The sequence below is a fragment of the Phoca vitulina genome, unplaced genomic scaffold (assembly GCF_004348235.1).
Source record: "Phoca vitulina isolate PV1807 unplaced genomic scaffold, GSC_HSeal_1.0 scaffold41, whole genome shotgun sequence".
Lineage (NCBI taxonomy): Eukaryota > Metazoa > Chordata > Mammalia > Carnivora > Phocidae > Phoca > Phoca vitulina.
In genome coordinates, this window is record NW_022589744.1 from 9,280,199 (window position 1) to 9,305,136 (window position 24,938).

Sequence of the window (24,938 nt, forward strand, 5' to 3'; positions counted from 1 at the left end):
ACTCCACTCATGTGAGGTATAGAGGGAGTAGTCAATTCAGAGACAGTGGAGGGGGGGGGGGGCGGGGGGGGGGGGGGGGGGGGGGCTCGGGGGGCTCTTGTTTAATGGGGACAGAGTTTCCATCTTGTAAGATGAGATTTCTGGAGAGGGATGGTGGTGACGGTTGTTCAACAGTGCGAATGTACGGAATGCCGCCGGACTGCACACTCAAAATGGTTGTGACGGTAGATTTTTACGCTATGTTATGTTTTACTGCAATTAACAAATTTTACAACAAAACGAAACACCGTGACGGGCTGAGAGAGAGAAAAAAAAAAACTTTTTTTTCCTGTTCTTTTTTTAAAAAAGATTTTATTTATTTGAGAGAGAGAGAGAGAGAGCGCGTGCGAGCACGAGCCGGTGGGGAGAGGGGAGCAGCAGAGAGAAAAGAAGACTCCCCGCTGAGCCAGGACCCCGAGATCACGAGCTGAAGGCAGACACTTAACTGACTGAGCCACCCAGGCGCCCCATTTTTCCCCTCTTTGAACAAGGGACCCTGCATTTTCATTTTGTGTAAAGTCCTGAAGGTAATGTAATAATCTGCCCTCATGGAAAATAAAGCCGGCGTTTCCTTCCTTGTCGCTCGTCTGTAATGAAATGCTCACCTCCGGCCAGAGACGCGGGCTGGGGAAGCATATCCGCCTTCACGAGGGACAGCTGAGACGGGGGACTTCCCTCCCCTCCTCCCTGGCGCACCCACAGCACAGGGGAGCGTGCTCACAATGCCGCTGTGGGCCCCGCCCCTGAGCCCGTGTTGTGGAACCTCATTCTTGGCTGTGTCTGGGGTGTGACTGTCACGCCTGGTCCTGAGCCAGGGGTCAAGAAGCGCCGCTCTGGGATCTAGAGAAGACAGAAGCGACAAACCCCGACTTCCTCGGCCAGATGCGGACCCCTCCCTGAGGCCCAGGTGAAGCCCCTCCCTCAGCTGTCTTCATCTTGTCTGCGGCCCAGGGCCTGGGGGGCGCCTGGTGCTGGCCGACCGAGTAGCACCGGGGATGCTAACTCTGCTGTGATCGGAGGTGGCCAAGCGGGGAGTGGCTGGGAGTGGCTGAGGCTCTGTGGCCAATGGCAGAAGAGTAGCTTTTCCGGGCCTCAGGGCCCACGGCAGTCCCTGAGTGTCATGTGGGGACACGGGGCATTTTGGCCTCTGGTCCCCGGCGGGCAGGTATGGTCTGACCTTAGTGAATGGTGGGGGCGGGGTTGGGGGAGGGCTTTGGGCAAGTCACTTTATTTCCGTTTTCCTCCTGCATAAAATGAGGCTCTCCCAGGTCGAATGCAAAGTTCTGAAGATCTTCACACTCGTGGGCTAAAGCACCTGTAACGTGGCCTCCGTGGCTTCTCCAAGTGCTTCTCCCTGAGTGGACTCAGGTCCTTGTTCTCCTTCCTGTGCAGCCCCCTGAGCAGCCGGGCCCCGGGGCGGGGGGGGCTCTGGGTTGCCACCCTGCCAGCAGGCAGGCATGAGGTCACCCCAGCAGGCAGCGGGATGCAGGCTCGGTGTAGGTGGTCTGGGTGGGGCCCCCAGCCCCGGGTCTGGGCAGAATTAAAGCCCGACGGCCTATCTGATGGAATTACACCGAGGAAAGGAAATTTGTCTTTTAAGAACAAGCGACAGGCTGATGACTGAAGCCCCAAAGAATTCTGTGGTTGAACCTTTTTTGTTGTTGTTGTTTGTTTTCTAGCACAATCTGTCTCTGTTTCTGAGCCGAGTGCTGTGCTCCCCGTGACAAAGGCCTCTTTCTTACGACAGTTTAATAGCTCCAATACGGGGGACAGCCCTGACTCTCCCATGGGCCCATGTCTGAAGGCAGCTGCTGAGCAAAGAAGAAAGCCACCGCTTTCCTCCAGTTTGGTCCAAACTGAACCGAGAGAGACTTAAGGAATCCAACAAAACAGAACCATAACCTCCTCCCGAAATTAAAAAAAAAAAATATGAAAGCTCCCCAGGGGGTGAGGGAAACAAACACGCATCCGGATAGAGAGCAATGTGGATCAGAAGCGGCGCGCCGGGCTCCGCGTCCTCCATGGGTGGAGCCGAAGAAAACCGAGTGGGGTCTGAGGATGGAGAGGATGCGGATGGGGAGGGCGGAGTCCTGACATGTGAGTTGCCCGTGGTCGCTGGAGCCCAGTGCCACTAACAGGGTGGCTTCGGACCACAGAGATTTATTCTCACGGCTCAGGAGGCCACACGTCCAGAGTCGAGGGGTCAGCAGGGCTACGCTCCCTCCCACACCACTGGGGAAGGATGCTCCCTTGGCTCTCCCAGCTCCTGGCGGCTCTTGCCATTCCTTAGCATTTCTTGGCTTGTAGCTACTTCACTCATCACTCCAACCTCTGCCTCTGCCTTCATGGGGACGGAGTCTTCCCTCTCTGTGTTGTCACGGGGCACTCTGCTCCATGTGTGTGTGTGTCTTTTCTCCTCATCTTGTAGAGACACTGGTCATACTGGATTTAGGACCCACCCCAATCCAGCAGGACCTGATCTTAACTAATTACACCTGGAAAGACCCTATTGCCCAGTAAGATGGCATTCACAGGTGTGGGAGGCTCGGACTTTAACATACCTTTCGGGGGGGGGCACACAATTCGACCACAACACCATCGCTCAAAAACCCTGGGGCTTCTTTCCAAGCAGCCTATCACCTCCTTTTGTTCTGGAACCTACAGGACAGGTAACTTGCTCTATCTTTCCAGTGATGTAGCCCAACCATCCATGCTTTCCAGGAGGTGAGGTGGGGAAGTGGATCATGACATCATGGCCACCCAGAGGATCTCTGTCCTCTCTCTTTGGAGCTTTCTCCTCTCCCCAGTTCCTTCCCTCAGCATCTGGCTGCACGGAGACACCAGGCAAGGGTAAGGGTTCTTACTGCAGCGGCAGACGTCTGGAGGGATGGGCAGCATGACCTTTGACATAAACACTTGCTGCCCGTGGGACTGTCTAGAAAGTCTGTCCCTCACTGCGGAGAGTTTATATATGCCTCTAATTCCCAACATGCCCAATGAGACAGGATGTTAGAGAGGCGTATGACAATGGAATCATACCTCCTACCGCCAACTGGAGAGCCTCTGCACAGGGCGTTAAGACGTTTTTTTTTTTTACAACTAAGCAGAAACTCTTTTCTGCACCACTCTGGGGGGTCGGTTTTGAAGCCTCTGTGGTCATGGCAGGTAGGTGACTTGGGTGGCAGGAGAGGGCAGTGGTTTAGGGCACAGGCTGCAGAGCCAGACTGCCGGGGTGCAAATCCGACCTCTGCCCTTTCCTCGTGTGTTTCCGGGCGCGTTCTGCATCTGTAAGATGAGGATGGCCATTTCACAGGGGCCTCAAGCAGTGGCTGATACACAAGTCGAGGAGCACGGGGTCTGCACATGGAAAGCACTCTGTCAGTGTCAGCTCTCATGACCGTTCCGGGGCTGCCGGAGGCAGGGAGTGGGGTGGTGGCTAAACATGGGCTTCTGCATCGGCCGGACCTCCGTTAAACCCTAAGTCTTCCACTTGCCATGAGCCTGACCTCACACAAAGTTCCCAGGCTCTGCATCCTCGTCTCCATAATGGGATGGCAGCGAGGACTACGACAGCCGACCCTAAGAGTGTCACAAGGGCAAACGAACCGAAATGAAGACCACCACCCCAACCAAGCCACGCCTAGAGCTCCCTTAGCGTCTGCTCTGGAAGATGCTGCGGATCTCCACCTCTCCTTGCTTTGGGAGGCCGGAGGGGGCAGTGATGGGCCCCTCCAACGCACCCATGCGAGCGACGCCCTCTGTCTGGGAGCAGCCACTTCTCCCTGTCGGCCACACAAGGGGCCATTTACGCTGTGGCCCCCTCCTCCCCCACCACTGCCTCCAGCCACCCCCACCCAAGTCCCTGGCGACAGGGTTGGACATCTTGGCACGGGGGACCGATCTCCACACAACGTGTGCTCTGTTTAGCCTGCGGCGGGCTTGGGGGGAGGCACGGACCCTACAAAGCTCTTTGAGAACAGCAGTGTGGTTTCTTTGTGGCTTTCCCAGGCGCTGGAGACGACACAGACTTTTCTCTCCTCCGTTCCCATTGCCGCCCTGTCCGTCCCCCTGCACAGCTTGGGACAAGCAACTCGAGGTCTAGAAGGAGTCCAGGGAATTGTGGGGCAACGGGGAAGCGGCTCATGCCCTTGGCAGGGGCTGTCCATTACGAAACCATCTACAGAATTCCGGGCAGGCTGTCAACCACCACCACCCCGCCCCCACCGTCCCGGGTGCAGAGCCGACCATGCACAGCCCGGACCTGGGTCCCGTGCAGAGAACAGAAGAGGTGGCTCAGGCTCCGTTCCAGGCCAGGGTGCAGGATGGAGAAAAGCATATGCTGCACAATAAAGGCTGAGCAGTCCCAGAGCAAGGGACAGTGAGCATGAAGACTCCATGCTGAGACATGACCAGAAAATCAGCCTGGGAGGGCCAAGGGGAAGTCAGGGAAAGGATGCTAGGCAGGGGGCCCAAGGCACTGGTCGACAGAAGCAATGTCAGGGCCAGCCACACACACCGAGAGACCCCCACGTTCCTGGCCTGGGGCGTCCAGGCCTGTGTGGTCCCATGTAGACTGTGGAAGCCACTTCCAAACCAGTTCTCCTTCTGGGAGGCAGGGGGCTGGGAGCTCTTGTCCTGGACCATGGGCTGGGACAGGAATGGGCTGGGCATCTATCTGGAGCGTCTGCAGTGGGCAGGCCAAAGACACTGTTATCGATACTACTACTACTATGACTATTGATGATTATTAGTATTGTGGGAATTTGCAGATTAGGAAACGGACGCACAGAACAAAAATCAACCCGTTCAGGCTGCACAGCAAGTGGCAGAGCCAGGATTCGAACCTGGGTGGTCTAGCTCCAGGATCCATGCTCTTAAATATTCCACGTGTTCTTGAGGTGCGCTAGACTGGGGAGGGGCGGGGGCTGCACCAGCCACACCCCGCCCCCATGCCTTCTCACAGGTCTGTCTCACCGTGCCCTGCGCATGCGAGCAGCTGTTGGTGGGAGGCGCTCTATCTCCCTCCCCGTGAGTGACACCTGCTATCTTGGTGGCCTTGGAAGCAGGTGCACAAGGGTCTGGGGTTGACTGTGTCGCTGTTCCTTGCCTTCTCTCAGATCATACCCCAAACCCACATTGGGCAAACAGGCACTCCACTCCGTGTGTGTCTGTAATTCAGATGTACGTTAAAAATTAATCTTTTTTCCTATGATATTATCCTGTCCTGGAGCCCTCGTTTCCACACAGTAGCAGAAACAGAATTAGTCAATTAAAAGGAATTTAGTGCCTTCCGGTATCGGGTCCTTCTCCAAGAGAAGGTGTTCTCTTTCCGGGTAATGCCAGGAATTCAAGTGTCAAGATCCCTGGTAAGACCTCCCTCTGTCACCCTGCTTCCTCTCCGGGATGGCTTCTGCATACAGGGGAAGATGATAGGGCAGGAGGACGCAAAGGAACATATTTGCAAATACATCATCCCGATTTAGAGAAACGGATTTTCAACACAGTTTACAACACTGTAAGATTTTCAGCAGAGCTTGATACACAGTAGAATAGAGTGGATGGCCAAGATGCCCTTGTTGCATCGTCCAGTGGGGCTCAATCTCACTAATCTGTATGAAGAACATAATTACAAGATTTCATGTTATACGTTGCTCTGAATTTGAATGGAGAGAGAGAGAGAGAGAGCGCGGGAAAGATGAAGACAAGTAAATTCCTATCTGGAAGGTAGAAAGGACTTTGTTTTTTCCCGAGTATATGAACTAATTTCTTTGGTGATGAGTACATTTTGAACAGAGAGATCCCTCATAAAAGAACTGATGGACGGTGAGAGCCTGTGATAGTGACTTTCTTTCAATGTCTTTACTTTGCAAAACATAGAAGGTGGCAGTTCTATGTCCGTCTTCACATACACAGGGGATGTTTTTATGTCCCACAAAAGCCCAACAGTGCCAGGACCCCAGATACAACCCACCCCTCTTCATGCAATGCCCATGGAAACTGCGGTGTAGGTAGTAAGAGTCAAGGACACGGTCGGATTGCCAGGGGCTTGCTCACCCGAGTCCCACCTGCTTGACCCGGAGGTACCACCGGAAGGACAGTGTGCTGAAATGAGCACATTTCCTAGTAATCCTCGCGGGCATTTTTCTATCTCTGTAGAACTGTGTGTGTGGAGGGATGGGCGTGTGAGTAGGCACACACAGCCGTTGGAGATTCACATCAGAGAATGTCCCCATCCTTTAAGGGAAACCATCTTTCAGAGTGAGACATGGCTCCCCAATCTCGTACCAGCAGGAGGGGATGAATGACCGTTGCTGGGCTTTCTGGCGAGGTCACTCCAACACAGCAGACGGTCACCTTGGACGCGCGGCGAGCAGAGGTGTGAAGAGTCCTGACTTCCAGAACACCCCCAAACCAATCGGATTTCTCTTTGTCTCTTTCCTGGAGGGGGGGCTCCTTTGTTAAAATGATGTTATTTATCACAGCTGTCCCGGGAAGTGTGGAAAGTCTGCCAGATATGTGGGTGAAGCCAGACTAAGATGAAACAGTTTCTCACGGACAATCTCAGGTGACAGGTAAGTTATCAGCAGACTTTCATTCATCCGTGCGTGCATCTCTCCATCCAGCCAATGCCAGGATGTAAGGGCAGCAGGCCCCCCGAGGGGCATGTTTCCCAAATGAATGGCTGTGAAGGTCCGGATTCTCTGCCTCATCATCTGGAGAGTTCCTGGGTCTCCAGGTAACAATGGCATCCGTTTGTCTGCACAGACCGGGGGACATAGAGGGCAAAGTGTCGGAGAAGACGCCCCTATCCCCCCGAGAGGATAACCTGGTCAAAGAAAAACCTTGGCAGGACTAGGGGACAAAACACAGCTGGAGGTGCCTTACTGTCAGGATGCGGTTACTTTTTTCATTGCTTTCTGTCCCACCTGCTCTTGCAGGGAGCATAAAAACCCACGGGAAGGAAGAAAGGGCTGGGAAAGAGAGTGGCAGAGGGCAGTAAGAACGCTGGGGTTTGGACAAGGACCCTGGAGACGGAGCCGAGACATTTCCTTTCTGGCCCTCGCTTCCCAGCCCCCATCCCTTCTGGCTCCTGGTGGTCAAGCCTCCTGGAGCAATGCACCTGCAGACTGTTCTCCGGAGGCAGGTTCCATCCAGAGCCCCCAGGTGTTCCAAGGATGGGAGGGGCACTTCCTGAAGTGCGATGGGGACAAGGGGGAAAAAAATGTCAAAAAAAAAAAAAAAAAAAACCAACCCCACACAAAACCCTGTGGGGAGTGCTCAGGAATAGCGCTGCGGAGTGAAGGGCTCTGCAATGTCCCGAGGAACTGCTCAGTCCGCGTCTGGCTCCACCCACATGTGTGGCGGGCTTTTAGGCTCATCCTTGTTACGTTCACGACTAATATAATAACTTTTATAACATTTTTTAAAAAAGTCATTAGAAAAATAAATGCGCTACCCCTAAAATGTCCTAAAGAAAACACTAACGGATTTTGGGATGTTCTGCAGTTAGATCAGTTCGCACCACTGTTTTCCTCCAGGTGCCACAGTCACGGGCAGAGGGGCTTCCTGCTCTTTCCCTGTCGTTCCGTATTCCCCTCCTTCCTGGCGGGTGGGGGGGGGGGGAGCCACACCAAAGCCTTGGTGTCAGGCTGAGGCGGGACAGTAAGACAGCGGGGGAAGAGCCCTCGGTGCTGAACTGAATGAACTATCAGATGGAATACAAAGATGCTATGAAAATGCACACCAGATTTTTATAAACTTGTATATAGTACATGGTCTTCAGCTTTTGTAGGTATGACTTCTGCGGAGGACGCCTGCTGCTTCTGACATCAACGTGTCTCCACTGCTTCCTGCCCCCCTCTGTCCCTCCGTCATTGTTTGTACATCACCTGGTGACAATGATGTCAAACCACAGCATGGTGGCGCTCTGTGCCACCTGCCTGCTGCTTGCAAACTCCCCGGTCTCTTCAGCATTCAGGGTAAAGTGATCACTGTGCGGGAGGGCTGGAAAGAACAATTTCAGAGATAGCGCTGCCAATAGATAACTCTAGAATTCCAGGCAAGGTAGCTTGATGGGTTCAAGAGAAGGGCTTGTTGGCAGAAAATAGAATTGAGAGCACGATCTGCTGTTGCAAATACAGAACAGCACAAGAATTCACTCCTAGTTCTGCTGGAGGGATCAAAGGGGGAGGGGGGCGGCGGGGTGTGTGGCACGGGGAGGGGGAGAGGGTGTGGGCCACTCTGCCGTGGTCGGGTCAAGGTGTGAAAGTATCTCCTCTCCCAGGCACCTTCCTGTCCCCATGCTGGGGTTCCGCTTCTCAGGCTGAAGACCACTCTCCAGAGAGACAGGGCTGGGCTCTGGCTTCCCCTCGGGGGAATGGTAAGACCCAACTCCATGAGTGGGTGGGGAGGTCAAGACCAGCAGCCTGAGGAAGGACAGTCTCCCGAGAACCTTCTGGAAGTCTGGGAGCTGGTCCTGCCACAGAGAGGTCTAGGGGCCTCGTAAGAGCAGCTTGACCTGTGGAGGCGGTTACAGGAGGTGTGAGTGAACTATGATGCAGAAGTTTACACTTCAGTTCTCCAAGACCCCTCCCCACCACAACAGTGACGCCTGCTCTTGACCTGCCCTACATTTAATTTGCAAACCTGTTTTCAAGAATTTACTGGAACCGAAGTAGGGGGACTAGTTGGACAGATAGAAGCACGTAAGTAATAGGTGACTTCCAAATACAGACCTACTCATCAACTGGAGACTGTTGACTAATGACCAGGAAAATGTGTCTCCTGCCATTTTTGTTTCTAAACAAATGGCTACTTAGTTGACCAATGACTGCTGTCTTAAGTGATCATTAATATACCAACATATGTATTGGTTTTCAAGCCGGGGAAAGCATATATCTGACTTACGACTTACTCCTTGATCTGGGAGGCAAACATATACTTTAAAATTTTATTTTGATGTCCCCGCTGCCCCCCGTAACTTAATGACCTCATCTTTGGTCGGAAGGCAGGCTAATCGACCTGGCATCCCTTCCCAAGCATCTGGGTGTGGGTTAGCCTTAGTTGATTGGGGCACATGTCCAGGCGCACCTTGGGGATGTGGCTTGTGGATCATCCATGGCATACTATGAGTCTGCAGCCAGCCAGCCTCCTCAGCTCCACAAAGCCTGTTGTACCTGCTGGTCGGGGTGTGTTCAAAGATGACAGACACCTCCCAACGGGTGTGCTGAGTCAAAGCCTACATAGGAATTGGTATGTGAAGCGAAATGCTTATGCGTAAGTAACTTCGCTCTCCCTGCTGGTTTGAATTATACTTGCCATGGAGTCGAGTGAGAGCGGAGGGCATGTTTCCTCTCTGGGGAACACGTTCTTTGGAGGTAATGCCACTTCAGAAAGGAAAACTGTTTAAGCAGCAAACACCCCAAGGACATGTGGTCTGAAGAATTTGTTTGTGGTGAAACCAGAAGAAATTGCTATGGGGCCAGATCAGAAAGAAGAAAGCCGTGTTTCCCTTGAGCCATGGGCTGCCCTTTGAGGCCTGAGATTCTCTGTAATTCAGGGGGACGCTGAATTCCGGATGAAGAGCACCAGGCAAGCTGTCCAGTGAGGAAGGAAAGGTGGAGGGAGCTCAGGAGGGCCTTGGGAAGGGCACCATAAAGGTGAAGTGACAGCGTCCGAACACTAGGTGGCAGAAGCCAAACACAAATCATACGCCTGCGTCCTGCCCGAGTCCAGGTCAGAATTGAAGCCGGTGCCCTCTAGGGAGTATTTCTTTGTACCTTTCTCTTCTTTCCTGGTGGCTGCGATGCCATGTGGGTGGGAAGAGAACCTCCTGCTTCCAGATGCATTATACACAGGGCACAAGAAAGAGGTTGTACAAAAGTTAGCGGGCATGCATCAGAGCGTCTGATGACAGATCTGGACTAAAATTATGGTCTTCCACTAGATTAGGGGTCTACAGACTGTCTGCAACGGGCCAGATAATAAATATTCTCAGCCTTCAGCCTCGAGATTCTGTGGCAATTACCCAACTCAACCAACACAGCACAGGAGGAGCGACAGATGATAGGTAAAACACACGGGTGTTGGCTGTGTTCTAAGAAAATGCCATTTCCAGAACCGGGTGTTGGGCCAGACCTGGCCCATGGGCTGCAGTTTGCTGACCCCCTGCACGAAATGTACAGCAGCGAGCTTGACCCATGCGTAGCCCAGGCACGTGCCAGCTACCTTCGTTCCCAAGTCCATGCAAATGCGTACTGCCTCCCTGGGGACCCTTCCACGGCGCCACGTGATTACCTATATCTCCCTGTTGCCCGAACCCGATTCTCCCTTCTCCCTTCCACACGACAACAAAATCAGCCGACAGCTGCCGTCGGGCGGTTCTGCACTGAAAACCTCTTCCTCCCACTGGTCCCTCTTCATTCCCACACCGTCACCGCCTCCCTCGTCGTCCTGGGAGCTGTGAAGGCGCAAAGCTGTGGGTAGTCAATACCGATCTGTTCGAGGGCTGAATTCTTCACACTGGTCAGTCTACCCCTTCCCCCCAAAATTATCCCATCAGAGCCAGATCGCTGTTCAAATCGCCTCTTGGGTTTTGTCATGTCCCTGCATCAGAACACACCCTAGCTGCCAACCTCTTGCTCAGTGATGGGCTTCCTCAGCTGTCAGGCTTGCCTTCTAGGAAGCACCATGTGAACTCCATCCTCGCCTGGCCCTAAAAACGCCTTGGGGACCAATGTGGGCACTTGTTCACAGTGTCCCCTGCCTCTGTCATCTCCACCTCTCGGGGGTGCCCGTCCCCACACTCCTGATGAAGTACCCCGCGTTCTCAGAAGCGCCCCCGACGGGAGGGAAGAGACACACATTGGGTTTGTATCCCTCCCTTGGAGCTCACACTCCGCTAATCTTATGGCCCGCTAACCAACTATTTTGGCTATCTTTTCTGTGATTTTCAGTTATGTCGCATTGAGGTCAGACCGTGGTCTGAACAGTATCGATTTGGGGGCACTCTGACCTCTGCGGCAGAGCTCTGTCCTCAATTTTGGGAAACACGCCCATGTGTGCTTAAAGAGAATGGAAGTTTTCTAGTCGCTAGTTTGGGGCCCTGCATCCGTCCGTGATGGACATGGTGCTAACTTTTCATCTGTTTTCTCAGTGCCGGAGAGGGGGATCATAACCACTCACCGGGACGGCGGTTTTGTCTTTTTTTTTTTTTTTCCTTGCAGTTCTGACCATTGTTCTTAACCAGTTTGAGACTCACCGTTGCTAGGTGCACACACATGCACAGGGGTTACAGCAAACTGGGGCGCGGTTTCTCTTCTTGGGAAGTACTGACCTTTATTCTTTATGAGGCTTTCTGCCTCAAAGTCTGTCTTGTCTGATTCTAAAACTGCCATCCCTGCTTTCTTTTGGTCAGCGTGTACCTTGTATCTCTTCTCGTGCCTTTATTTTCAACCTCCCCGTGTCATGTGTGAAGCGAGCTGCCTCTGTATCTCACGGAGCTGGAATTTTATCAAGCACAACCTGTCTCTTTGACGAGATGTGTTTAATCATCTGATGACTTAGCTCTTGCAGCCCACCCTCCGGCATTATTCGCCTGTCGCTTTCTTTCTCCTTCTCCCTCACTCCCTTTCAACGACCGCCCGCTGGTCCCCATCCTCCCATGGAAACTCATTTGTACTGTGAGGGAAGGGCCGAGAAAGCTCACAAGCCTGGCCTGGGGGCTGTTGTGTGGTTTCCCCCACTCAAGGGTAAGATCACAGGCATTTGTTAAGGAGAAACCCAAATCATGGACTAGATACGGATTTCTGGGTGGGGAAAATGGGCTGAAGGGTGGGGTCTGCTTGAGGGAGACCCTCTGGACATAGCAGTGATGGTGCCAGAGCTCTAACATCTCTGCCCCCCAGGCTGTGGCTGGGGGTGGGTGCAGTGCGGGGGCGTGAGAATCGCCCCCCCCCTCCCGGGCCTCCCGCCCAGCAGCTCATTCAGCAGGGGTTTTGTGAGGCTGAAAATCCTGAGGCCTGCAGCCCCAGCTCACTCCCAGTGGGATGGGGAGGGTCCTGTGGAGGGTTTATGTAACTCCGAGACAGCCTGCTTCATCAAAGGGAAGGGAGGAGCTGGGTTGGAAAGGTTTTTGCTCTACTTTCTTCAGAAATATTTATCAAGATGAGCAGAAAGTACAGGTGATAGAAGAGAGGGCCATCCGAGTTGACATCTCGATGTCCCAGGAGACACGGCGCCACCGGACTGAAGGCCTGGCCTGTGAGCGCAGGGATGGGGGCCAGGGCTGTCACCTGCGGGCCACAGACCTACTGCAATGTGCGCGGTGCCTGTGCCCTGGGAGGACCTGGCCTGTGGATGCTTCCAGGGCCAGCCCCTCGGGGCCACTGTGCCTCCCTAGCTCCCGCTGACTCGGAAGTTTCTCGTGGTCTAGGCGAGGCCAAGATCAACACGGCTGTGCGGGGGACACCGAGCCACACTCCCCGGCGCCCCCAATCCCCCCCACCCCGTGCAAGAAGAGCAGTCTGCAGGGCATTATCATTCACCCCTCACCCTTGATTTTTGTGACCTTTCCCCCCTTTTACCCTTCCCCCCCCCCCCCCCCCCCCCCCATCTACCTCTCATTTGGTTTTCACAATGGACATCATGTTAACAGACGAAGCTGGAGTGACTTGCGGGCCTGGCAGGTGGGAATGAGAAGCTGAGAACAGGGAAAATTTCGACTTGGAACATGCCAGCCCACACACACATCTGGGGCTTCAAGGAGCACACATGTCCCCTAACACGCAGCATTAGAATTTAAAGATGGGCAGAGGCTACACCTAACACCCAGGGGCCCCATGTCGGCCAAGGGATAGCTAGACGGAGGTGATGGGGCATAAAGAGGCCTCACGCAGGTTCGGCCGCCGGGAAGCACAGGAAAGGGGCTCTGGGAGAAGCGAGTTCCTGACAAGCATGCGGGATAGACACAGGGTTGATCGCCGAAGGAGGCGGGACCATTGCCTCATGGGAGGGAAAGAAAAGGTCGATTTTGAGATTGCCTCAATCAGAAGGCAGTGAAATGAGCTAGATGCAGGGGTCAGAAACCAGTGGCCCGTGGGCCACCTCTGTAACGTGAGTTTCATTTTTAAAATAATTGTGCCCTTCGATAGTGCACGCACTGCCTAGCTGAGATTCACCTCCATCCTTACCATTCCCAACGGTCTCTACCCAATGACTGTGTCCACGTGTTTTCTTGCCCCTTAGTCTCCTGAAGGCACCTGACTTTGCCAGCCTTGGATGGAAGGCTCCTCCCTGCTCTCCTCCAGCCCGGAGGCTATAGTATTCATGGTTTTGTAGGCATGGGGGACCGTGTAGAGCCCATCTCCATGAGGGCTAAAGGATAAGCCCTTTTGTGGTCCCAAGGCTGTAGCCTCATCTAGGCGCTTTGTAACGTCAGGGAGGTAGAAGGGAAGAAGAATTTATAAGGTATGGTGATTATCTATGGAAGATTGCCTATGGAAATAAGGAGTGGAGGATAGCAGTGAGTTTGGTTTGGTCAGCTGGGGGCAAGGCGGTGCTGGGCAAGCCTGCAGGAGGGGCAGTTTTCGCCAGATGGCAGATGGAGGCAATCAGCTGAATGTGGGGATCCCGAGAAACATCTAAGTGGAGACGTCTGCAAGACAGCTGGACCTGGAGGACTAAGCTCCGGCAAACAATCAAGGCTGAAGACCAATGCTGGCATCCCCAGAAAACAGATGGAAAATAAAGTCTTGGAAATGGAGAAGGTTCCCCAAGGGGACTGCACTAAGTGGGGAGAAAGGGAGCCCCAGCGATGGCTCCTGGGCAACATCGACATTTCTGAAGGGGCCACAGGATGAGAAGCCCGCAGGAGAACCTGCAGAGGAACAGACACTAAGGGGGGACAGCAGGGGAGTGCAGTGTCCAGAAAGAGAAGGGGGGCGCTTTGAAAGGAGGGAGCAGGTGAGAGCATCAGAGCTGGCTCTATTTTTTTGTTTTGTTTTTGGTGTTTAGTCTTTATACATTTAAAGGATTTGGGGGATGCAGGTGATTATATCCATGTGGGTGTTTTCAAAGTGGTTACCCATTAGATAGCTTATCTGACAAATGGCGTACACCTGCTTCTTTGATGGAGTTCCTCTCTCAGGTAAGCCTCACCTGACCTTGCTCCCACTTCCACCAGTGGGGCTGGGGGTGCCCGTCCAGGTAACAAGCATTTCCAGAGCACCGCTGGGTGCCGCGCCATGCTCTAGGGTTCTGGCTTACCTGGCACTCTCGAAGGTGGCTGATGCTGTCTTTCCTATAGCCCCAAACCCAACGCCGACAGCAAGACCCTCTGAAACAGACATAGAAAAAAAACCATGAGGGGTTAGGAGCAATTTTCAAATAAGGTTCATCACCATCACTGTGGCAGGTGAGACTGCATGAGGCTGCCAGTAACAGAAAATCCACGTAACAGGAGTTTCAACCAGGGGGTTGGCCAACAATGGTCTGGGGGCCAAACCTAGCCCACTGCCTGTTTTTGTTCTTAATAAGCTAAGAACGATTTTTACATTTTTATTTTTTTATTTTTTTTTTTTAAAGCAATAGTCTTTTTTTTTTTTTTTTTTTTAAAGATTTTATTTATTTATTTGAGAGAGAGAAAAAGACAGAGAGAGAGAGCATGAGAGTGGGGAGGATCAGAGGGAGAAGCAGACTCCCTGCTGAGCAGGGAGTCCGATGCGGGACTCGATCCCGGGACTCCAGGATCATGACCTGAGCCGAAGGCAGTCGCTTAACCAACTGAGCCACCCAGGCGCCCCGTACATTTTTAAATAATTGGAAAAAAATCAAAGAAAGAGTAGTATTTCATGACACATGACAATTATATAATTTTAGTGTTCACAAAGCTTCATTGGCACACTGCCATGCTTATCGGTTGACAAGTTGTCTATGGCTGGTTTTGCGTGACATCAGCAGAGATGAGTAGCTGTGACAGAGACTGTATGGCCCAAAGACCTAAAATATTTACTGTCTGGCCCTTTACAGAAAGAGCTTGATGACTGACTCCTGAGCTAAACACATAGGGTTTTATTAGCTCAAGCGACAAGATATCCAAGGCTGATGTGGTAGCCCAATGATGTCTTCCCAGACATTTGAGGAGCCATCTTGAAATGGTAGACTGTCCCAGTCTACTCTGAGAAGGTGTGGCTATAGTCTAGCTTAAGCTTGAGGATGTACAAGATGATTCCCCAAGTCCTTTCCAGAGGGACTAGTGAGCCGGCCAAGCTTACCAAACCCTGACTTTGATCACATGTGGAGGACAATGCTGGTCTATGAGTATCTGATAGAGAGGGAAAGATTATGGAAAAATGGAACTGTCCCAGTGGCCTGGGATCAGTGGGGTAGTCCCATAATGTTAAAACACTTTCGGGGCGCCTGGGTGGCTCAGTCGGTTAAGCATCTGCCTTTGGCTCAGGTCATGATCCCAGGGTCCTGGGATAGAGCCCTGCATTGGGCTCCCTGCTCAGCGGGAAGGCTGCTTCTCCCTCTCCCACTCCCCCTGCTTGTGTTCCCTCCCTCACTGTGTCTCTCTCTGTCAAATAAATAAAATCTTTAAAAACAACAACAAAACACTTTCTGATATCTGTGGGAGAATTTAAAGACCCCTTCTGAATCAAGGCCAGAAAGAGGACTACCAATATTGGTCGGAATCAAGACCAAGGGCTTTTGGGGCCAGGAGGAACTTTTGTGTTGTAAAGAGAGAAGAAGGGAAAAATCTACTGAGTGAGAAGGGATTGTTTTCTTTTGGGATTCACTGTCTCTCTGAAATGCCCCTTTTTGTCCTTTGTGTCCTGTTTAGTTGGGGTTGGCCAAGGATGCTGGGCTTGCAATGATGACTCTAGGAGACACCTGGAGACCAAAGGATTGCTCAGACTTGTCCCATGTTAAGGCGTAAGAGCTCACCTATAATCCAGTCTGGTTCACCAAGAAACCACAGTGGGGTTTGGAGTCCAAAGACCCTGCTAAGGCATAAAGGGCTCTTTGTTTGCCTCAGTTTACCCTCTGTGCTTCAGTCTCCTGTGGGGACCTTATCGGGCGGCTATAGCCACTGGAGGCTGCTGATTGAGAATTTGGGATTCTGATGCTCCATCAAATATCTTCCCATATTTCTCATAATGACCAATGATGGGATACAGAATCCTAGGACTGTAGAGGTGCAGGAAACCCCACAGATCATGTGGCATGACTCTTGGGCCACTGTCAGACTCAGAATTTAGGGGTTTGGGGGGGTGTCTTCCCCAAACCAGGCAGCATCCTCCCAGCACGTGTGGCTCACCCCGTGGCCGACTGCTGAGAAGCCCGAGACGGTGCCTCTAACGAGCTCCGGGGCTGAGGTGGCCGGCCAAGTCGGCGCTGCCAGAGCAACCAGATGTTTCAAATCAAGCTTTTTAAAAATGGATTTATGTTTGCTCAATTTTTAAGGCTCCTGATGTAAATTCTTCACAAAGGCTGAGGCTTCATTCAGCAAGTCCTTCCTCTGAGATGGCTCTGATTCTAAATTAGGCCTTGTATTCAAGATCTTAGCGTCTTTGTGGTCTTTCTTTTGAAAATGGGGGGCCGGTGGCCACCTGTGGGCCAGACGCCGGGCTAGAAGCATGAAGTAAAGGTGGGGATCGTCACCTCTGCTCCCACATCAGAGAGGAAAGGGGAGGGGGAGCTGGTCTGAGAGCCCAGGCGGGCTCTGGTTCTGAGGTCCAGGCTCTTTGCTCTCCCTGGCCGTGCGTTCTTTTCCGTCTCTTTCAGAAAAGTCCTCTGAGGTTGGGGGAAGCCACAGCTCCAGGGAGGGCTTTGGACGCATGTTCACCATCTCCAGATTTGCCTGATGCATCTGACAAGCTTCCCAAAGGAGGAGTGTCCTAGGGGAAGGGCTGGATTTCAGTGCGGGCTGCGATGGATGATATGTCTGGGAGTTCCAGGCATCCTTTCCAGCAGGATTGGAGGAAGCCTTTTTTATGCATCTTCTGAGTCTCAGAAAGTTGGAGGACATCTGAGATGCCTCCATCTGGCCAGTCTCCTACCATCAGAGTCCAGTGTTTACAAGGCTGCTGTTCTCAACTTTGTTTTGTACCAACACAGGCCCTCAACCCTCTCTCAGAGGTAACTGGGGGTCTCCAAGGCAAAGAGCTTCACCAGGGACCCCTGGCCCACCGGGGAGAGGTGCCAAAAGCTAGGGAGGGACTAAGGGGTGTTTTATGACGCCAGAGGGGCATATCCCTTCCTCTGAAAAAAATTTCCTTTTCTAAACTATAAACAACAGTTGGTCTGCTCTTTTGTTAAAGATTTTGCTCTAATGAGTCATTTTAATGTAAATGATAGTGCAGCCCAGAGCCACAGGACCTATATTAATTAGCAAACTAAGCCCTTCTTGTTATTTGGCAAAAGTCCCAGCACTCTGACTTATATAAATGCCCTCAGTGGCTCTGGGAGGTTGGGCAGGGGAGTACCCAGTTAAGGCAGGAGAAAAAGCGTCTGCTCAAAGAGACACAAGCCTCAAGAAGCAGAGCCAGGCCTCGAATCTCAGTCCCCCACTCTCCCCCGCCCCCACCCATTTGCCAACCTGGCTTGTGGCTTTCTCCCAGGTGTGGGTGGCAAGAGCTGGTATCTGAATCTGTACCCCAAAGAGGTTTGGAGCAAAGTGAATGCATAGTGCCTCTGCCCCCACCGTGTACCTGGGCCAACAGTGAGGGAACCTGCTCTGATGAATTGCAAAATGAGCCCCTCCCTCCTCTGGGGGAGCCCAGCTTCCAAAGCACAAGTTGCCTGTGGGAGGGGGCCAAAGCCTTTCCCCCCGCTCCCTGCCAGGGGAAGGAAAGAAACTTGGGGAAAAGGAACGCAGTGGCTACCTTGTCTGAAGGTAGGATAATACCCGGGAGAGAAACTAATGAGAGACGAAGACAAATTACCCACGCGGAAAGAACATAAATAAGAGAATTAAGGCAGATACTTAAGATCAACAGATGGTAGAAAGAACCCGCTGGGTGGAAAAGGAGCAGAGGAAAACATTGCCGACTGGAGCTCACACCCCAGGTGTTCCACCCAAAGTGCAAATTAGGAAGGTAATTAAGACAAGAAGCCAAAGTGACTGGAATATTATCAGTAAGCCATTGCCTCTTTCCACAGCTACTGCTATTAACTCGGGTGCAAAGAGAGAGAAGATAAACGCCAGGCCTGTAGATGGGCGTCTGGCAGAGGCAGGGCGAGGCAGAGTCCTGAGGACCAGCCCGAGAACAGGCTCTCAGGCCCAGCCCACCTGCTCCACTCTTGTGCGGGGGTGTCTGCCTCCCCAGCTCCCGCCCTCCTGAATCTCCATCCCTCCTTGTCACCCACTGCGGGAGAGAACAAAGGGGCTATGGCTCAAGTCCTGGCATATTGTTCAAGGTTCTTAGAATAATGAAAGGATAACGATGCTTTGCATAGAGGATGATGTGCTCAGCGCGGCTTTCTCACTGTTGACGTTGTGTTTTAAGAGGCTGGTCTGTGCATCGCCAGGTGTGAGCACCACCCCCGGCCTCTGCCCACTAGAAGCTGGCAACGCCCCCTCCCCGCGAGTTGTGCTGATCAAAAATGTCCCCAGGCACTGCCTAGAGTCCCCGGGGGAAAAATCGTACCCTGTTGAGAACTGGCCTCCCATCGAGAGGTACTTTTCCTCAGTTTTAAACTATTCTAGAACACTCTAAGAGTTTAAGTAGGTGGTAGGAAAGTGAACAGTTAAAAACGAGTGTCTTGGTCCGTTCGGGCGGCTATCACAAAATACCATAAGCGGGGCAGCTGATAAGTCACATGGATCTATTTCTCATGGTTCTGGAGGCTGGGAAGCGCGAGACCAGGATGCCGGCAGACTTGGCCTTCCTGGTTCATAGACGTGTCCTCACATGGTCAAAGGGACAGGGACCTTTCTTGAGCCTCTGCAATAAGACACTCATCCCTGAGCTCCACCCTCGTGACCTAAGCACCTCCTGATACCATCACGTTGCGGGTTAGGATTTCTATGTATGAATTTTGGGGGGATACAAACATTCAGACCACAGTAACCAATATTTTCTTTTTCCATCAAGGGCTAGCCATTCCTTCGCTTTTAAGGTCACGGCGTGGGGTGGGAGGGGGGAGGGTTTAAATTCACAGGTCTTCTGCAGGAGACCTTGCCAGCCTCCGAAACAGTGACATCTGTGACATTTCAGCGCTGCCTGACATCAGCGCTGGCAGATCTCGTGGGGGATGGGAGGGAACGCCAGGACGGGGTACAGAGAAATGCGGTGTCTGGTTCAGCAGAGCTGCTGTGGGGACACCCTTCCCCTCCTGCCTGGTTATGCTCCTCCGCACGTGGGCACGGCTGTAGCATGGTCTCAGAGAGAGAGGCGTCCGAAATACAACCCAGGTGTCCGGGGCGCTCTGGCCAGGGCTGAAGACGGTGGGCGTCTCACTTCCCTGCTCTGGGCTCTGCGACTCTCTCACCGCAGCTCCTGATCACATGCCTCTTGGGTGGCTTTCATGCTGGGGGGCTGCTACTGGGCTCACGGCGAACTGAAACCTCAGTCTGTTCGCTTTTGGCGCTGCTGGGAAGCCACATTCTCCATCCGGCGCCCGTGCTGTTACTTCTTTGCATCCCAGGGCGGTCCTGCGGGGGCCGCGGGGGCCACAGGGTCTCCCGGGTACGTGCCGCTCAGCTCTCTGGTGGGAGCGCTCGTGCTGTCGGTTCCAGACGGCACAGCCAAAGGCCGTCTAGAGAAGGTCAACACAATGGCCAACAGGAAATGAGAGGTGAGGTTATGACTTTTTCTCCTTGACTTACAAAGTATGAAAGGTAAGACAGCGGCTCACTTCCTATGAGGGCTTAATATTAAACACGGCTGCAGGGGCGCCTGGCTGGCTCAGTCGGTGGAGCGTGCAACTCTTGATCTCAGGGTTGTGAGTTCGAGCCCCACGTTGGGTGTAGAGATTACTTAAAAATAAATACCAACCGACAAGCAACATAGCTGTCACCATGACCAGCAATCCCAAAGGTGGAGAAATGATGTGAAATAGGATGGCTTCCTTATTCTCATCTCCACCGAGGACAGAACAAGAGGAAGATGGCTCTCAACTGCAGCCAGAGGGATTTAGGCAAGGGGGAGAAATTACCTTGAGGGAGGAGGGTTTTGAAACGTCTACCTCCTTGAAGGGATGTTGAGAATATCCCTCCCCGGGAGAAGAGGGGTGTTTGCAGCTACTGAGCTGCTCCCCAGGCTGGGATGACCGTGGATGCTGAGAGCAGGCTGGGCTGAAAGGAATGGGGAGGTTGGCCTTGTGAAGATGACCCTTCTGGCCAGATGACGCTTCAACATTAAATATGGGCTCAGTCCTAGGAGCAAGGTCGAGTGGCTACTTAACACATTCCCAGGTCCTCATGGGCTACTTTCTGAAAAATAGAGAGGGGCACCTGGGTGGCTCAGTCAGTTAAGCGGCTGACACTTGGTTTTGGCTCAGGTTGTGATCTCAGGATCCTGGGATCGAGCCCTGCATCAGGCTCTGTGCTCAGGGGAGAGTCTGCTTAATGATTATCTCTCTCCCTCTGCCCCTCCCCCTGCTTACATGTGCTCGCTCTCTTTCAAAAATAAATAAATCTTCAAAAAAACCCCAGAGAGATAACCATCTGGAGAATCTGTGGCTGGAGGGGACCATGTGGGCAATAGGGGCCGTAAGGAAGGGGGCATGCCCACCCCCAGTGGCATCGGGAGCCTCCACGGGTGCTGGGCCAGCTCAGTTCTGATTCCTCCTCGCTCTTGCCCATCTGGGCACTGTCGCTGAGCTGGGAGAGGGGCAGTATCCATCATACTCCAGGAGGGGTTTCCTGGCTGTAAGGGCTTGCTTTTGGCTGTTGGGAGGGTTGACCCATCTGGCGTAGACACACGTGCTGTCTTTATTTCTACTCTGAACCCTCAGCTTGGCTGAGCCTTCTGGGGAGACTGGCCCACAATATGCTGATTTCCCCACTTGGCCCATCTTTGGCCACACACAGAATTCCAGCAGGAAGGTGGGATCTCATATCATATTACACGCTCATTAGACAAGATGTTGGTACAACCAGCCAGGTATTGCCATGGAATCCCCGTGGAGTCTGGCAAATGCCCTATGAAGGATAAAAATGATCTACTTAGTGTCATTTTTCTGAAAAAGTAGTTCAACACACTTTCTAATATGGATTACTAGCCCTGCTATTCGTATTGGGTAAAGTCAAGTGTTGGGAAAGACGAGAAACACAGGTGTTCCAGAAGAGTTGAATTTAACTCACATTCCTATCGATGTCAATAGTCATGCCTTAAGAGTTTATTACGAGATCTTGATAACTGAAGATACTCCAACAGGGATCACCCTCTAATTAAAATAAGCACTCTATAATTAATGTTTCCAAGTGTGCTTTTTTGGTATATTCTACTCTCTCCAGTGAAGGACCCAGAGAAACTGCTGTCCTGTGGTCCCTGCCACCTCCCACCCCAGCAGACCACCGAGCAGGAGGCGTCTCCTCGTTGGTGGGAATGTGGACAGATGACACAGCCACATCTTTAAACAGCAAGTGAAGGCATCCTGTTTGATACCCACATCCAAGAGTCAATTTCAATTTGCTTCAGTTTTCAGCAACCAAAGATCAGATCCCCATGTTCCCGCGGAGAAAAAGGGAGGGAATGCCTTTGCTGCTACAGATAATGCTGAGATAGTCCGACGCACAAGCTCTGCTTCATGCCCAGACTCAGGCCTCCAGCCAGTTCCCCTCACCGTGCACCCCTGCGGCCACAGCAGGGGTTGCCCTCCAGCGAGAGGATTAATTTTCAGGCCCAGGGACATGCCAGGTGTAGTAGAGGGTCAGACCAGGTATGACAGAGGTCAGACCAGGTGTGATAGAGATCAGACCAGGTGTGGTAGAGGGTCAGACCAGGTGTGGTAGAAGGTCAGACCAGGTGTGGTAGAGGGGTCAGATCAGGTGTGGTAGTGGGATCAGACCAGGTGTGGTAGAGGGTCAGACCAGGTGTGGTGGTGAGGTCAGAACAGGTGTGGTAGAGGGTCAGACCAGGTGTGAGAGTGGGGTCAGACCAGGTGTGGTAGTGGGGTCAGACCAGGTGTGATAGTGGAGTCAGACCAGGTGTGATAGTGGGGTCAGACCAGGTGTGGTAGAGGGTCAGACCAGGTAGGGGCCAGAGAGCACTGTAGTCTCTCCTTTTGAGCCTCTGCCCAATCACCTGGTCCCTGAGCTTCCTCTCCCCACTTCCAAAGGTTCTGGCATGCAGGGAAGCATCTGGCTGCTCAGATCTGACAAATTCACACTATTTAAGTGCATAAGGTTCCGTTCTGTAATTTACCAACAAATCCTTTTTGGGGGGGGGGGGTTGGGCAGCACTGAAAACCTGAGAAGCTCTACAACCATGAAGAGGCAGGACGATGGACACTAGGCAGTCTACAGCGTGGCCGGCGGAGAATGATTTTCCAGGACCACCATATCCTGTGATGAGCAGGCTTACCTGCAGCTGGGGCTGCAGTTCTGGTACGTGCTGCCCGGCCCCAGGCAATGAGGAGGCCCCCCAGCACCACGCTGCACTCTGAAGCCTCCCTCCCCCCATCTCTCAGTTCGGGAAAACTACTCTGAGGTGGGACAGAGTTCCAGGAGAGAGCGGGGAAAGCATGGCCAAAGCCACCCCAGGGCACTGTCCCTGTCTCAAAGTCCCACCGACCACTGGCAGGAAGTCATAGCAGGAGCTCAGCCCGAGAACCTGCCTCCCCAGCAGTGTCCGCAGCTGATGGCGCGCACACATATCCACGCAGCTAACAGCCCGGCATCTCACGGGCTTCTCCCCCAAAGACTGGGGATTCCTGGGGTCAGGCGAAGCCAGGGGAGCAGGGAGTTGGCTGTCACCCCTCCTGACTCCGTGGGAATCACCCTGCCCAGAGGATCTCGCAGCCCTAGGCAGGCAGGCGGTGGCTGACCCCCGCTAGCCCTCCCCGGGTTCCGCATGAAGAGTCGCTGCAGTCTCGGTCCCCCAGGGTGGAGCTGCCTTGCTAAAGGGACAGGCAGCCTGGGGCCACCTGCCTCGGAAGCACAGCTGCGCGCGGGTGCGCCTCCGTGCACTCTGTCCCGCAGGCCGGGCTCGGGGTACGGCGAGCTCTTGGACACGCTGGAATGCGGGGCCTTGGAGGTAAGAGGGGGGCTGACTCCTGGGTCTGTAACTCACATGGACTGGAGGGCCTAAAGAAACTGGGAGGGAAGAACTCTTTTAACCCCCTCGAAGGACTTAGGAACGAAATTAGACTCTGGCAGCTCTTCCAGGATGATGAATAACGTAAGGTACAGGTTCATTTATCACTCCCTGTACCTGACTCCCACCCAAGTATTTCTAAAAGCCGGGCAAGGAGTGATGTCTCAGGCCATACGGCTGGGTTCTGCTCCGCCGATGGCAGGGACTATAATACGATGCCGGTATGAAGGCGGGGGCGGTATTTTTCTTAAAGGGAGTAGGAGCATTTCACAAGAATGTTAACAGAAGAGGAAAATAACCACCTGCCTTCTCCACCCCAGCTCTGCGATCGCCGTGGGCCCAGTGGTGGCTTGCGGGCAAACCCGTCCTCCTGGCCATGGCTGACTGGGCACTTGGCCAAGTGGGCCCAATCAGGGCTGGGATTTTTCTGAAGAGCAAGTGAAGAAGAGGGCCAGGACGGGAAGGCCAGGAACTGTCATTAGCCTTCCTCTGTGTCTCGTAGAAGAAACTGGTCCAGAGAAGGAGCCGGTGTAGCCGGCGTGTGACGGGAAGCAGTGACAGATAAAGCAAACTGGACCCTGGAAGTATCTGGGTCTATTTTTCATTTATCCCTGAAGCCGGGAGCCTGGCTGCACCTCTGTCCTTCCTGTGCGTATGTGAGATACATCAACAGCCTTTCAACACCCCACTATTTTCCTAAAACAGTTTGGGTTCTCGCTCTGCAACTTGCAACCAAAACACCCAATAATTCAGCCAAAGCCTGCCCTAAGTTCTCTATGTTGATTATCTAAATTGGTCTAATCTAACCCTAATTCAATTGCAAAATCGATATTGTTATCATATCTTTCAGAGAGGTAAACCGGGGTTCAGAGTGGTCAAGCGACACACCCAAAGTCACACAGCCCTTAAGAGGTTCAGCCTATGCGTTCCTTCTTTTTCATAGCGCACCACACTGACTCCTTTGTTTAGTTGACCATCAGGCCTCCCCTCCTGCTTAGGACTCAAAGGACTGAGAATGGTGTTAATGCCAACAAGAGCACCCATTGGGCCACCATATTTAATTTGGTCTTTTCAACAACCCCATGAGATTGGTACTGCTCTTAGCCCGTTTAGAGACGTGGGGACTGGTATCTCCAGCCCGGGCTCCACGCGCTCCCCCTTGCCCCATACTACCTTCCATGACTCCCGCTCGATTCCTCCTTAGCACTCTCACTCCTTCAGCGGCTACTATCTCCGTATATTCGAACATCCTTTTACTTTTCCTAAGCCTTTAGGCACATAAAAACGTTTCATTTTATATTCCTACTTTGAACCTAAAAAATGGTTATTTTAGGGGCGTCTGGGTGGCTCAGTCATTAAGCATCTGCCTTCAGCTCAGGTCATGATCCCAGGGTCCTGGGATCGAGCCCCGCATCGGGCTCCCTGCTCAGCGGGAAGCCTGCTTCTCCCTCTCCCACTCCGCCTGCTCGCGTATCTCACATATGCAAAGCGATACACCTACACATGGAAGAAAACATCATGTTCAGCAAAATCTAAAGTAATAAATTTCCCCACGTCTGCTCCCCACCCCTAGTTCCATGCCTAAGAGGCAATGTACTTTTTAAAGTTCTGGCTTTTCCTTCTCCATTGGGTACC

The 24,938-nt window shown here is 52.8% G+C and overlaps 1 protein-coding gene across 4 annotated transcripts in view; it reads right to left on the reverse strand.

Annotated features, from left to right (window-relative positions):
* Positions 1–24,938, reverse strand: part of SLC39A11 (solute carrier family 39 member 11) — a 326,016-nt gene that overhangs the window by 54,758 nt on the left and 246,320 nt on the right. For 3 of the 4 annotated variants that reach the window (XM_032429848.1, XM_032429847.1, XM_032429851.1), the window contains exon 7: positions 14,305–14,374. In XM_032429848.1, the coding sequence (XP_032285739.1) occupies positions 14,305–14,374 (70 nt within the window). Of the gene's footprint in view, positions 1–8,327; positions 10,499–14,304; positions 14,375–24,938 lie in introns of those variants that run through there. The other variant, XM_032429850.1, reaches the window with a different exon arrangement.